The 16,525-nt window shown below is 33.8% G+C and overlaps 1 protein-coding gene across 8 annotated transcripts in view; it reads right to left on the reverse strand.

Moving 5' to 3' along the window:
* Positions 1-6,916: 6,916 nt before the first annotated feature.
* LOC123873499 overlaps positions 6,917-16,525 on the reverse strand; it is a 227,360-nt gene continuing 217,751 nt past the window's right edge. For all 8 annotated transcript variants that reach the window (XM_045918333.1, XM_045918336.1, XM_045918335.1 and 5 more), the window contains 11 exons: positions 16,308-16,490; positions 15,736-15,859; positions 14,934-15,059; positions 13,793-13,939; positions 11,461-11,613; positions 11,148-11,224; positions 10,485-10,661; positions 9,661-9,846; positions 8,804-8,990; positions 8,011-8,146; positions 6,917-7,043 (listed from right to left, as the gene is read on the reverse strand). In XM_045918333.1, coding sequence (XP_045774289.1) covers positions 6,992-7,043; positions 8,011-8,146; positions 8,804-8,990; positions 9,661-9,846; positions 10,485-10,661; positions 11,148-11,224; positions 11,461-11,613; positions 13,793-13,939; positions 14,934-15,059; positions 15,736-15,859; positions 16,308-16,490 — 1,548 coding nt within the window. In that variant the 3' untranslated portion in view covers positions 6,917-6,991. The remainder of the gene's footprint in view (positions 7,044-8,010; positions 8,147-8,803; positions 8,991-9,660; positions 9,847-10,484; positions 10,662-11,147; positions 11,225-11,460; positions 11,614-13,792; positions 13,940-14,933; positions 15,060-15,735; positions 15,860-16,307; positions 16,491-16,525) is intronic.

Here is a 16,525-nt window from a genome sequence, read left to right on the forward strand (position 1 = left end):
GAGAAAATTCGGAAGGCCAAAATTACACAAATCAAAATCAGTTTTTTCGGGCCTAAAGATTACATTCTAACATGCGATATAAGGAACGCTAAATACATTTTTTTAAACGTAAATGAAACAAGATGCTCATGGTTACTCGACACCGGCGCGTCATTATCAGTAGTTCGCACATCGTGCCTACCAAACAAAATACCTATTTATGAAGACAAAATTGTAATACATGGCATCGGAGGGAAAATCTATTCAAATGGTTACGTTTTTCTCACTATTAAAACTTCCGACGGCATACCCTTTCGTCATAAATTTTACATTTTTGAAAAATTGCCTTGCAAGTCTGACGGAATTTTGGGTCAAGATTTCTTTAATAAATTTAATACAATAAATTATGACTTGAAAAATTCAGTATTAACCTTGCATGGTTCTGAAAATAAATATAGCCTTAAACTTTACAGTAATCCTACGTTATGCTCAGAGTTTTTAACTATTCCGGCTCGTAGCGAATCGATACATTACATACAAATAAATAGCGTTACCCAAGATTGCGTCATACTTCCTAAAGAATTACAAGAAAACATATTTCTCGCGAGTATCATAGTAAAACCGAAAAACAATATTATACCCATTAAAATCCTTAATACGAGTAACGAAACTGTTAATATTCCTACTTTTCAACCCGATTTCGAATTATTAAATAATTATGAAATATGTTCTTTTGAAAAATGTGATTCTAATTCTATTCGAGCAAGCAAGTTGTTGCCTTTGTTGAAATTGGATCACTTGCATTCCAGCGAACGGAAAGTAATAGAATCTATTTGTACGAAATACGCTGACATATTCCAATTGCCCGGCGATAAACTCACAACTACTAAGGTATATGAGCAATCTATTACACTGAAACCTAATACGAAACCAGTGTATACTAAACCGTACCGTATTCCCAATAGTTTAAAGTCAGAGGTACAGAAACAAATACAAGGTTTAATTAGAGACGATATTATTGAAGAGTGTCAGAGCGAATGGTCTAGTCCTATTTTATTAGTTCCAAAGAAAAGTGACGATTCAAAAAAAAGTTGGAGATTAGTTGTTGATTACCGTAAATTGAATGAAACAATTCAAGACGATAAATTCCCACTTCCCAATATTAACGAGATTTTAGATTCGTTGTCAGGTGCTATTTACTTCACACATTTAGACCTGAGCCAATCGTACTATCAAGTTACACTTACTCCCGATAGCCGTAGAGTGACAGCATTTACAACTAATACCGGACAGTACCAAATGAAAAGATTACCTATGGGTTTAAAAATAAGCCCCAGTGCATTTTCCCGTGTCATGACAGTTGCAATGTCTGGCCTTACCTATGAAAAATGTTTCATATATTTAGATGACCTAGTTATTTTCGGCAGAAACTTAGAAACACATAATAAGAATCTCATAGATGTTTTCGAAAGGTTAAGAAAAGTAAATTTAAAACTCAACCCTAACAAATGTCAATTTTTAAAGACCGAATTATTATACTTAGGTCACACAGTAACAAAAAACGGAATCTTACCGGATCCAAGTAAAATTGCGGTGATAAAAAATTATCCAGTACCGAAAAATTCGGACGATGTGAGACGTTTTGTCGCTTTCAGTAATTATTACAGGAAATTTATAAAAAACTTTGCTGAATTAACATTACCTTTAAATATTTTATGTAGGAAAAATGTACCTTTTGTATGGACAGCGGAATGTGATCAGTCGTTTCAATTGTTGAAGGTAGCATTAATGTCTCCACCTATTCTGCAATATCCCGATTTTTCGCCAGATAGCGAGTTCATCCTACAAACCGATGCTTCTGGTATAGCGATAGGCGCTGTACTTTGTAATAAAGATTTGCGACCTGTAGCTTATGCGAGTCGACCTTTAAACAAAGCCGAAAAAAATTATCCAACTATTCAAAAGGAACTACTTGCAGTTGTTTGGGGTATTAAATATTTTCGACCATATTTATTCGGAAAAGCTTTTACAATTATGACCGATCACAAGCCGTTAGTATATCTGTTTGGAATGAAAGATCCCAGTAGTCGATTGTTAAAATTTCGCTTAACATTGGAGGAATACGATTACAAGATAGTGTATGTAAAGGGAAAAGATAATGCAGTCGCGGACACGTTGTCTAGAATAATAATTACGTCTGACGAGTTAAAAAATATGAGTAATAATATTATAAACGTTATGACTAGAGCGCAAAGAAAAAGAGAGGAAGAGAAGGATAAAAGTCATACAGATAGGAGTGTAATCCCTAGTATAGCCAAGGACGAGCGGCCTGATCAACCGCGAGTCGTGGAAATATTACGGATACCAAATGATTCAGTAGAGATGATGTTAGTAGAAGGGAATAAATTAAAAATAATAAAGCAAAAGGAGAAAATAAATGCGGAACGGGAATGTTTTGCTTTTACGAACAGAAAGAAAATATTATACATTAATCTTGATTTTAAATCACATTTTACGCGAGACGAATTTGTGGTTAAATTGAGTAATTTTTGTAAAGAATTAAAAATTAATGAAATCTGTATAATAAAAACAGTAAACAATGCATTGTTCATAAGAGATTTAATTGATGAAGTTAAAAGTAAAAACACATATCAGGGCCCTAGGATTTGTGTTTTAAGAGGAATAAAAAGAATAGAGGATGATAAAGAAAAGGATTTCATTTTGAATGACTTTCATTTGTTGCCTACTAGCGGACACGCAGGGGTACGCAGAATGATTAATAATTTAAGAAAACAATTTTACTGGCCAGGAATGGAACATGATGTTAGAGACTATATACGTAAATGTGAAAAGTGTCAGAAAATGAAACACTCGAGACATACTGTAGAACCTATGGTTATTACAACAACCGCTACATCGGCTTTTGAAAAAATCTTTCTAGATTTAGTAGGTCCTTTAGATAGAGATGAGGAAGGAAATGTCTACATACTCACACTCCAGTGTGAACTTAGTAAATTTGTAGAAGCTTATCCTATTAGAAATAAGGAAACGAAAACTGTAGCTAGAGCATTTGTAAATAACTTTATCTTAAGATTTGGAATCCCAAATTGCCTGGTAAGTGACAGGGGATCCGAATTTTTATCTTCAACAATGACGGAGGTCTGTAAATTATTAGAAATTGAAAAACTAAATTCAACTGCTTATCACCACCAAAGTATAGGTTCATTAGAAAATACACATAAACACCTAGGTGCATTTCTGAGGATAATGTGTGATAAACAACCCGAAACTTGGAGTTATTGGCTACCCTTTTGGTGTTTTTCATATAACAATACCGTTCATACATCGACCAAATATGCCCCATATGAATTAGTATTTGGTAAAAGTTGTCGAATACCAAGTAGATTAAGTAGTGATGTAGAACCATTATATAATGTAGATAACTATAGTTTAGAATTAAGATATAGAATGCAAGTAGCGCAAAAGGACGCTCGTGAAAATTTAATACAATCAAAACTAGATAGGAAATGTAAGTACGATAAAAAAGTGAATACAGTGACATATAAAAAAGACGATAAAGTGCTAGTGAAAAATGAGTGCGGTGGAAAACTTGACTGTTTATTTGAGGGCCCTTATACAGTGATAAATGACGTCGGACCAAACGTAATAATTCTTAAAGATAACAAAAGTGAAGTAGTACATAAGAATAGAACTAAGCTTTTTGTTCCTAGTTTATAAGGTATAGAACCACCTGCGAGTGGAAGTAAAAAAAAAAAAAAAATGTAAATTATTTACGTTACATTTTTCTTTTTTTCTCCTGCCCCGGTGGTGTGGTGTAGGATAGCTCTAAGATAGTCTACGAGTAAACCTTAAACTAAGCAGACGTGTTTCCTTGCAATACTCCCCGCACACCCCCGCACACCTCACGGCGATCGTGAATTTCGATCGTACTCGCTAATTGATTTAAGTGTTTCATTAAAGAAAATAGAGATTTTATTTCTGTTCATCAACTGAATTAAGTAGTTTTTTTTTAATATGACATTGACAGAGATTTCTCACGAATGAATTTTAGGGTTAAAGAAAGATTTGAATTTATTTTGACACTTTATTACAACGATTTTCTATACGTACAGTCACATATTATATTTTTAAAAACCATCCATCTCAACGAAATACGAACGTGTCTCTACATAATTTAATAATAATTTATTATTACACAATTATTGAGTCGTAACAAAATGTTATACACTTAAATGTTTTAACGTGACTATTAAAATCATTACTTACATTAACAGTGATAAAGATTATAATATAATATTACGGTACGATAACATTGATGTCCAATTTTATAATGAAACAGAATACGATTTAGATTTCTCATTATCTTTGAAATACTTACAATGAACACAATATTACAATAATATTTATCATTTGAATTATCGATATAAATCTATGAGTTACAAATAGAAATGATTACGTACATACATAATAATATCTAATTTTCAACGTGCACTTCAATATTTTTTTCTATGTAATTTACTATATTTAAATTTTCGATATTTTTCTCATTTAATTTTTCACACTCACTAATATACAAGGCTACGCTAAAAGCATTTTTTAACAAAATCAGTTTTAATATTCAAGTCTTTTATTTTTTTACATTTAAATATATTTGAGCTTTTACACAATTATCTATGTACATACAAATAATTACGGGTTATACTCTCCTATTATTTACCAATTTTAATGCACAATAATAATTTAAGTCACTATTATGGACCGCATTCTAATGGAGAATTTTTAACCTCCAGACAAAGACATTTAAACATTTTTATTTATTTTTCTACACTAAACCCTAAAATATTGTAACACATAAGATTATATTAGATCACTTATATTTACAACTACCTACGTAAGTATACGAATAATTATATAAGGTTGCCGAAAAAAAAAGTTACCATGTTTCTGACGTAGAAACAGCGTAGAAAAGACCATTGGCTTACAACACCGAGCTTTTCTGTGGCATAAAATGTAAGTTATAACGGCTTAAAAAAAATTAAAAAAAAAGATTCAGACGAATTGAGAACCTCTTCCTTTTTTCGAAGTCGGTTAAAAATAAATCAGGCTTTTGCTCCTGTCAAAATTGTGAATTTTTGTTTTATTTTAACTTTCTATTTTTTCAGTCATTATACAAATGAAGATAATTAAAAATGCTTAAACAATATTATATTATATTATTATATATATATATATATATATATATATATATATATATATATAATGTAAATAATATACCCGTACATAATGTCAATTCAAGTTTACTTGGATATTTCTTTATTGATTCCCTTTCAGAATACATGGAACTACATATTTTGTTACATTAATTAGACAGAGATATTTTAAACATTTTTCAAAATAATATTCATGATAAATCATGCAATAGGTATAATTGAATAATTATGGTGAATTTAATATGAAAGAAAAACAAAACATGTTGAAAGGATTTCAGTTCTAATTTTTTTCAGAAAATACAGATATTATACTGTATACAATAAGACATAATGTAGATTGTGAGATATATAGATATGCACAGTATGTTCAAGTTATATTTTTTTATTTTGCAACCTGTTATCCATTCTGATAGATTTTTATTTATTTATTTCCTTATGTTATTTCAAATATTTTCTACTACAGTAGGTATAACTATCTACCACATTTATAGGAATATTTTTCTCCTCTAAAATTTTGATGTATTACAGTATTTAACGATATATACTTACTACTCCGAAGTTTTGACTTTTATGTTATTTCTTACTACTAGTGATATAATAATATGCTGTATCTCAATTTTCTCAGTTTTATTAATAATGGTAGTTGTAACACATAAATTTCAAAATTTCCTTACATTTTAAGCATATCCTGAAATTCTCAATCTCAATATCCTCTTTATATTAGTCTCTTTTTGCTCAGTCATGTTAATGTTGCGGGCGAATTGATTAATCGAGTTTTATTCATATTTTCCGGGTAACGTGATTAAAACAAAGGCAATTTCGGTCCTATAATGTCCCAATTAGACTCGTATTAATCGCATTGCCCGTGCTTGAAGTCCGATTAATCACTATGCCCGTAACATATTTAATACATTGAATATCATAACTTGAGTCTCAGTCAAATATTTTTATTTCAAAAACATCGACTTATATTAATCAATATTTTGTAAAATATCTATTTTAGAATAATGTGTTTTAAAGCTACAATTTTTATGTAAGTAATCTTTTTTTACTTCGATGTCCTTTTAATTCTTTGATTGCTTTTTGCACGATTGATTGTATCAACCCCAATAAAATATGATTTAGCAAAACAAAATTTGAATAAAACTTTTTTTAGGTTAATTTAAGGTTAATTTCTAATGAAAAACAATAGAACTACATAGTACCTATTCTCCGTTATAACTTATTAGATTGCTACTACCATCTATCTGACCAAGAAAAACATTTTCTATTTCCTGTAAATAAGTATCTCTGATTCGCTATATTTCTGTAGTACACTATATTTCATTATAATATTATTTACTATAAACTTTTATTTTGCGAGGGAACGATAAATTCTGTAGCGGTTGGCATCGTCAATCTGGACATTTATTCATAAAAATATTCATGTAAATCAAATGTGTGACTACAGATTAGGTTCAAGGCACATTGCGGTAGAGTAGAGGCGTAGTGACGCGTCTTTTAAAGAAAAGACGCGTCATTATGCTTCCCCTGTGAGCGAATGTGCATTGAACACAAAAAAAATTCGTTGAAGATTGAAAATTTTAGCATCTACCTAGCTATTACTGGAAAATTATATATTTTTAAGTAGGTAAGTGTCCACACGCGTTTTTCGAAAATGCGACTCTAAAAAAGTAAAAAGAGGTAAAAAATAAAAAAAATAAAAATAAATAAAAAGGAGTATAATTTATCATTGGCATTTGTTATACAAATTCGAAAGAATCTGATTTAAAATGTTCTGGTCAACCGGCCTTCATCCATCGATCTATTGAGTATTCCAAAGCTGCCATCCACCTGTAAAGATAACATAATATATAAACATTGATTTGTGGGTATGCTTTCAATTTAAATATATAGAAGAAAAACCATGTCAAGGTAGCAGCCAAAAATAGAGGGAGGAAGACATGGAAAACAACTATTACAGCCCTAAGTTCCACGAAGGAATGAAAGGACTCCATCGTCATCATCATCATCAAGGGGGTAAAATCTTCCCTCCTTGGCACAGTGGTAAGCCCATTGAAAAGAGCAACCGCCGAGTTTCTTGCTGGTTCTTCTCGGTAGGAACGGCATTCTAAACCAGTGGTAAATTATTTGACGATTCAAAAGCACTTGTACAAGTTTATTTGAATAAAAATCTAATAGATTTTTACTTCTATTCTATTCCATATTATGGGAGGTCCCGGGTTCGATTCCCGACAGGAGTTTGGAATTTTACAATTTCTAAATTTCTGGTCTGGTCTGGTAGGAGGCCGTGGATAGTAACAACCCTACCGGCAAAGCCGTTCCGGCACGATGCCGTGTAGAAACCAAAGGGGTATGGTTTTAATGAAAACTGCCATACCCCTTGCATGTTAGCCCACTTCCACCTTAGACTGCATCATCACTTACCACCAGGTGAGATCGCAGTCAAGGGCTAACTTGTATCTGAATTAAGTAAAAATCAGTCAAGTGCGAGACTAATTCGCACACGAAGGTTTCCTTACCATTGTACAAGAAATAACATTTTTTTTTTACTTTCATGACAGCCATGTTGAAGTTTTAATTATTTGTTGCTATAGCGGCAATAGAAATACACATTCTGTTAAAAATTTCAACTCTCTACCAGCTACCTATGGTTGTACTCTCTACCAGGTTCACAAGATACAACCCACTGACGGACAGACGGCCGGACGGACGGATCGAAGTCTTAGTAATAGGGTCCCGGTGACACTATTCGGGTACCTACGGAACCCTAAAAACAGCAATGCATTTTAATACTTACCGTTTCCTATCCATCTCAGATTCAGTATGAAAGTAGAAATGTCTTTGTTTCGGTTCGGTAGGCATCACCTCGAAGGCATATTTCTTGCCGCTTGAAGAACAAGCCTGGATTCTATATCCGTGAAGACATGCCATTCCTGAAAAAAAAAAATTACGATCGAGTACGGAAAGTTTGGGCCATCTCAAAAATTAAGTGGTTGTTTTGACGGGAAAACTTGAAATTCTGCATGCTTGAGTTAGTTTTATTTTTCATCCCCTTCAGGAAAGGCTAAGGTCGTAGACCATGCAGCCTGGTAAGTCGTACCTGCATGCTTGATTATTCTCCATTATATTCTCAAAGGTGTTTGAAGTCTGCTTATTTCCATCTTACGGCTACATTAAGGTTAACGTCAATGCCCAACAACGCCATAATTATCGCGATAATCAACGCCTTAAACTGAGTAGCCACACTTGAACGGTTAACGTCTATTGCCAATTGAATTGGGGTTAAAATCGTCTAACGCCAAACGGCATTGTGAATGCCGTTGTAAATGTTGTATAGAAGCAGGCGTTACTTTGTGGAAGTCCATGACTAAGGTACCAAAAGCTATAATTGTTGTAAATGATATTGTACGTAGATCGCGGCTACATCTACATTTGACGGAAAACGCCGTTGAATATCGCGTTGTTTGCCGTTAATGTGGCCGGGACATGACAGAAGACCTGTGCTCAATAGCAAGCTGGCAACGGGTTGGGGGTTGACACCTCATCCACATCTTCCATTAAGTGTAGTTAATATAGTTATTTGAACTTACCGAAAGCATTTTTGCTGTTTCCATCATTATAAAAATATAGACAAGCATCTTTCAGCACGCAATATCGTTTCGCCCAGGACTTCCATTTCGATCCCAATTTCATTAGGTATCCGAAACAGTCTGGCCGGTGTATCGAGGATGGTGGTAATTTCATATTCCTTATAGTCACTTCTAACCAGCCGTCTCTCTGAAATTGAAAACAACATTCATAAGTTAACAATAATTTTTGAAGGGAAAACTTCTTTAGGGGCGTTTTGTTTTAGTTTGGATAAAAAGTTCAAGGTCGCGTCACCGACATGCTAATGGTAATAGTGTTGGGAGTATCGATAAATGTATAAACGAAACTAATGTTGATGGTTTTAATGTATAAATTACGAAATTTGAAATTTTTGAAAATCCTGAAAACACTGTTACTTATTTCATAGTAAGTACTTGTGTTGGCAGTCCCCACTGATTGCACATTTTTTTACATTTGACCAAAACTCTACCGTCACAAAAGTGTAAACCATGTTTGAACTGTAATTTACTTTGGGTGACTCGATAAGGAAGGCTGAGGACCGGGTGTGGTAGCACTCTATAGGGAAGGCCTATGTCAAACAGTGGACATCCACGGGCTGATGATATGGATGATAATATAAACCTATACTCCCAAAATTATTTTACAAAGCGAACCATATACCTAGACAAAGCGCCACCTTGCGCCAAATTTTATTATTAGCTTCTAGACGGACAGCACAGCCTCATAACATTTTCTCTCGTCATAGTCCAGTCAGATACCGTTTCCTTTTAGATTTAAAGCTATGCACATTTTAATCATACCAGGAGTTTAAAAAAGTTAAAAGGTCTTGATTCCCCACCTGATTGCTAGCATCAATCGCATGTGCTAACACAGCACGCCATCTTGCGGCGGCTTCAGCGTTGTCCGCGGCAAGTTGCAGCCGCGTTCCACCACCGCGCTGCAGTCGGAAGCCATGGGGTCTACCAGATTCTTCCTCTGTTAGTTGGTAATTTATTAGCATAAGTGCACCCACTGGATGTATACTCTGAAATCATATAAAAAGAACTTGAGTATTTTTAACATCAATCAGAATTAAATGCATTTGTAAACCATATTCATTCATGCTTATCCATTCTTCCATAGGTACGGTCTATATACTTACTATTATAATTTACTGTATACTTTTCTATAAATTTAACTACATATTAAGCACTAACGACCCGCCTCGGCGTCGCACGGGTTGCTTATTAGAATTTTCTCTATTTTTTTGAAAACAAATATACAAATAAAGAATTTTTAAAACGGTTCAGTAGTTCCAGAGATTACCCCCTACAAACAAACTTACAAACTTTACCTCCTTGTAATATTAGTATACGGATTAAAAATGCGAAAGTGTCTGTATTTTGTCTATCTGCTAGCTTTTCACGGTCGCGCCGATAAACCGATTTTGACAAAATTCGGTAGATATAGTGCGTAAATTTTGCGAAAGGACGATTTACTCCAGTAAACCCATAACCATACTTTTGACATGACAGTTGACACATAGAGCAAATATGGCGAGCAAAAAATTTTTGCATAATACAGATATAGATTCCCGAGGAAGGAACACGCTACTTTTGTACCCGGAATATCAAAGAGATCCCGTGGGAACTCTTTTTAAAAAACTTTCAAAAAGGATCTTACCGAATCCGTTTTATAATAATAGAGACAGTTGTCTCTCTTCAGCACGAACCATCTTCTCGTCCAACGTAAAGGGTGATGGGGTTTGATAGGGGCAGCTCGCCACAGGTATCCAGAATATAAAGCCGCTGGGCCACCTTCATGTGCTAGTGAAGCTACAGCTTCGCACGTTCTTGCAACCTGCAGAAGAAGGCAATTTGGGGATGAATAGATTTCTTGCATTAAAAAAAAATATACTTTTTTTTAAATTTGTAACAGAAAGATGTAATAATAAAGAGAAAAAGAAAGAAAAAGTGGACAGAGACTTATCTCTATAAGAGATCTCTACCAGTGACCCTTGGCAGTGCGAGAGGTTGGAAGCTTTTTTCATAATTAATTTAACGAACCTTAAAATAATCTCAAATGTTTCAATTGGTTGACTATATGGTATTCTTTTTGCTACGAAGCATTCCAGCCAATACTCATAGTAAGTCGGTCAGTCAAAGATAATTGTGATCGTCAAACTACGGCGGTATGCCCTTTGGAAAGTGTTTGGAATATTTTTTGTTGTAGACATCAGCTCAATGTTGAAGTTTCAATATTTTCTTCAAAAATCTATTCTGATATAAACATTTTATTTAAAATCGACTAAGAAAGTTTTTCAACAATATTTTGAATCTTACTTACATCTAATTCTAACACCTCCGATCCAGAATGCGCTATCTTCACAACTTCCGAATGTGTTTTATCTACAACGTTAATTCCTAAAAGAAAAGAAATAACATCATGTATATTTAAAGAAATAGCAATATTTACTGCAATTTTTTCTATTGTTAATGGTCAATATCTAATTTTAAAGAACTCTATGAATCTACTATGGAGAACTCTATGAAGAATCAACTATGTTACTAATGCATGTTTTTCTCACATTCTAATTCCATCAGGTCTGTTAACTGTTTGCTCGTGTTGTGATTAATTAAGTTTACAATTAGAATATTACCATTAACAGCTATAATGATATCTCCAACTTCAAGTCCTGAAGACTCAGCTGGTGTATCGGGTTCGATCGCTGACACCACGACTGGTTTGCTTCCATGTATTCTAAACCCAAATTCTTCATTGCCACGTCTAACCACTACTGTTTTATCGCTTTCTGGTAATAAAAAATATTAAAGGTTAAGAACGACTTTGTTTACTGATATTAATTAGCTAAACGTTAGAATAACTCAGTTCTATTAGAAGTGGAAGATAAAACATCCATTCACGATATCAATTAATATTTTGCTCATAATCTTTATGGACTGTGAATCCGTAGGTATGTTAATCCAAACAGTAAAGCATAAAAAACTAAATCAGATGAACAAAAATATAGTACATCACTTTGGATACACTATGAAAAAAGGTGATCTAAATAGCAACTATAAAAACAGAAATTCATGACGCAAAGAGTCAATAGGTGCTAGGAATTCGAACGGCCATGACATACATAGAAAGAAAATATTCGATCATCTCAAGGATACATTAAGTTCTTTTAACCATATGACTTTCGCTAAATAGTTTGGCAAGGAGCCAGACGCCATGCACGTCACTATGCTGTTCCATTCATACAAATTGGATTGTACTTATAGGTTCAATTCTGAAATCTGTAGGTCATTGGATTTAATTCAAAGCTACCAGAACTTTTGAGAACACCTTGGCTTTAGTATATCAATATTCTTAGGTCAATTTTCAATCAAAAATATTTTACCCGAAAATATTTTTATTGACAGAATATTTTTGGATGAAAGATCTGTGCCCTGAGGTACGAAAAATACCCAATTACATTACCACTCTGATCCGTAGCAATAAGCCTATTGGCTTGTGTTTGTCGACACCATAACACCAGCATCAATTTAAATATTTCTTCTAACTTTTGCCTTATATTCCCACTCGGAATATTAATTCCGCGACTAACTAGAAAAACAAAAATATATTTAAAATAAATAATCATGTAAGTACTTAAACCAAAGATGAAAATAAAAAAATAAAAATGTTTACGAAACTTACAACTGTAACGCATTTTTTTGCACTTGAACTTCTATCGCCTAGGTCTATTGACCCGATTCCTCAGAATTATACGAAACGCACATGCACCTCCTCAATTATTTATTACGTCAAATATAAACAAGAAATTGCTCAAGCCAAATCCCGACGTCGAATCGATAGAATATAATGTATTTTCACCGACAGACGTGACAATACCGTCTAGCCTACTAGCCACAGTCGCGTGCCTGTAACAACTGAGTAATGACGTGTTTTTCCTGAGAGAAATTAAATTTAGTCCGCTTGAAAGCGGTCAGTATATCTGCTGGTTTTTTATCAGACTATTTTATTAATAAAATCCAATTTTATCGATGTGACTCAAAAGAAAAATATCTTTTTAGCAGTAATAGAAATAGATTTATAATGTCGATGAACATCGCGTATTTTTGCAATTTTTTATACCTATTACATGAAAAACTCAATGACGAAGATGTTATTGTATAACCGAATGAACATTTCTTTAGCCAATACAATAACTATGTAATTCAGGGGCTTTTCTGAAAATAAAAGGTGAAGCTATTTAAATAATGAGAGTATCAGAAATAGAGTTCGCGTCACGGTTTGAAAGTAGATCAGCATTTACTAACGCCGTGCTAACCGTAATGAATATAATGATACAAACCTTTGAATTAATGTAATAAATTAGTAGATATAAAGTTATATTCGTAGTCGAATATTTTTTTATTGATCTGTGCCTTGCTCTTATTTAGTTATTTGAATACTTAGCCATTATTAGCGCCGCTCTGATAGCAATGAAACCAGAGGTGCTTCCCACAAGTACAATGAAAGCACCGGTGCCGATCTTTAGCCAGAGGGTGGAAAACGGGTTACATAATAATTTAATACTCTTTTGCTTCCTCCTGTGCCGTACCGGCTTATGAAGAAACACCAAAATCCAGAGTGGTGCTGCCATATCACCAACATTGATGTCTGGTATTTTATTTTACTAAGTACAAGATTATCTTCTTTTCGATGAGCTTATTTCATACCAAATAGCCAACGTTAGTACCATACTATTTAGAAATTTCATGTCTGTTATGTTGCCGGAAAACGATTTTGAAACAAAATCTTTCTGGTGAGATGAACAGAATGGTATTTGTTAGCTAAATTGGCTTTACTTTCCAAGTTACACTGGAACTGGATTTCATTCAAAATGTGAATACCAGGAACATCAATGCTATTGGAAATGGTCAGTGGAGTGTTGTGAAGAAAGGTATTAGGGTCTATGGTTAAAAACAAAATTAACTCACCAAAAGTGCTAGACGCTTGTCGCTTGTTGAGCTCTACGCAAGCCCGTCGATGAACAAGCCGATGGGTCAACGCTGCGTATCGTTTGTTGAACTCCGTTTCTGATTCTGTTGGATCTTCTTTTTCCGAGTCAGTTGAATCCAACGCATCTTGTAAGTAAAGATGTTAAGTTTATACAAAAAAAAATTTTTTAATGACAATATAGTAATATAATGTTTTACAACAAAAACTCTTTTTATACGGGATGTTTATAACTAGCTATGTCGTTGATATTCCTATAAGTCGCAAAAAGTATTCTTTCTTGTACGCATATTTAGGATTTGGAATACCTTTCCGAGACTTGTTACTAACTTAAATCTTTAACAAGACTGAATTCTTCTTCACAAAAGCGCCCCATCTTATTTATCACTTAATCAGCTTCCATCAATCGAGGTTGTAGTGTGAGCACACTATATATTATATCAATTATGTTTATAAGGCAAGTCAATTAATTTTACAAGTGTAAATTAACAAGTGTAAATTAAAAATTTTCAACACCCCCGACAAATCATTTTCAAATAAATAATTATGTAGGCAACGTCCATCTTGACAGCTTGACATTTGTCAATTGACATAATATTATGAACCTAACGGTTATGTAACCTTCTTTTCTACAAGAAAACTAGAAAAGAGCTGATAACTCTTAAACGGCTGAACCAATTTTTTTAGATTATAGCTAAGAACACTCTCGATCAAGCCACCTTTCAAACAAAAAAAACTAAATTAAAATCGGTTCATTCGTTTAGGCGCTACGATGCCACAGACAGATACACAGATACACAGATACACAGATACACAGATACACAGACACACAGATACACACGTCAAACTTATAACACCCCTCTTTTTGGGTCGGGGGTTAAAAATTTATAACACCCCCGGTTACAGTAACTAGAAAAGAGCTCATAACTTTCAAACGGCTGAACCGATTTTCTTCGATTATAGCTAAGAACACTTTCGATCAAGCTACCTTTCAAACAAAAAAAAACTAAATTAAAATCGGTTCATTAGTTTAGGAGCTACGATGCCACAGACAGATACAGAGATACACCCGTCAAACTTATAACACCCCTCTTTTTGGGTCGGGGGTTAATAAAATGTTACCTGGTGGTATTCTCGTCCAGCTGTCATCATTCTCAGACAATAATATCCAGTTTCCACACCACCATGGAGTCGCATAGACGCCCTTTTCTTCATCTCCTTCTGAACTGGCCGAACATTCGTCATGTTCTGTAGATTATTTAAATAATTACCAAAATATCACGATCAATACAAATAATAATAATTAACAGGGCTCTCTCCGTCACTCGTTTCATACAATCGTAGTTCCAATTTCATTTGAATATTAAGTAACCAAAGTCCATGAAATTTTGCAGACATATTCTAGAAACTAATATCTGTGTCTGTGGTGCTTTAGATTTTTCTAAAAATATTTAGTTTTAAAATTACAGGGGCTCAAAGATTTGTATGAAAATTTTTAAGACCGCGTAACTTTGAAACCGAATATTTTAACAGAAACCTGGAAAACCACAGACATAGATATTAGTTTCTAGAATATGTCTGCAAAATTTCATGGACTTTGGTTGCTTAATATTCAAATGAAATTGGAACTAGGATTGTATGAAACGAGTGACAGAGAGAGCCCTGTTAAGTGTCTGTTAAAAACTTTATGGAAATCGTAGTTAGATAATAGGTAAATAGAATGGATTTGTGCATGCGCAAATTAAAATCAGGTAGAGAAAACAATTTGTTTACTTACGTCAAATAAATTAATTCAAAAACTTTTGCTTCTTTTGCATTTTATTTCTACGTTAATTTATTATTGCACTGACCTTGATTATAATTATTGTTTCTTTGTTACGTGTGCATGCAATGATTTAGGTTCTAATGTCGTATTACTGCTTACCATCTGGATCTACGCCTGTATTCGGATCGGCGAGTTTATCAAGACTATTTCCAGCAGATCTTGCTATTCGAGTGTCTTGAGGCTTTTCCATACCACAATATTCTTCTTTGCCTCTTTCCTCAGACTGTGAACAAAATTGGTTACCAAACCCAATTGAGTGAATTTGTAATTAATTACCTTTGTTCTAAACCTATTCTCCAAAAAAAGAAACTATTCTATGGTTCTTTATACTGAGCTGAAAGAATCAGATAAACAGTTGAGCTGTGGAAGTTTTCAGATATATAGCCATTTATATATTCTTAAAGTTAACTATCCTTATGTCGTCGACATTCCATCTACACTCACGAAACGTTTTGCGTCTTCATTCCTCATACGCATGGCTAAGGTTTGGCTAAAGGCTAAATACTCTTCCGCGATCTGTGTTTCCTACCAATTACAATCCGGTTACAATTAAAATAAGAGTGAATAGGCACCTTGTAGGTAAACGCGTCCCATCGTAGACCACATCATCACTTTCCATCAGGTGTGATTGTGGTCAAGCGCTTGAATAAAAAAAAAAGTATTGACAATACCTTTGCACGAACATCCTGTCGTTGACGATAATGTCTAGTCTTATCTTCAGAGCGAAATCGTTTATCAAGCTTTTTGTACAAACGAGCGCCGCTTGTATGTTTCTTAGCCATCCCACAAGACGGAGAATCTGCGAACCCCGCTGGCGCAGGAACAATTTCCGCTGTCGCATCTTCATAGGATTCCTACAAGCATTGAAGTAGTTCTCTGAATATAAGTG

The sequence above is a fragment of the Maniola jurtina genome, chromosome 17 (genome assembly GCF_905333055.1).
Source record: "Maniola jurtina chromosome 17, ilManJurt1.1, whole genome shotgun sequence".
In the NCBI taxonomy this organism is placed as follows: domain Eukaryota; kingdom Metazoa; phylum Arthropoda; class Insecta; order Lepidoptera; family Nymphalidae; genus Maniola; species Maniola jurtina.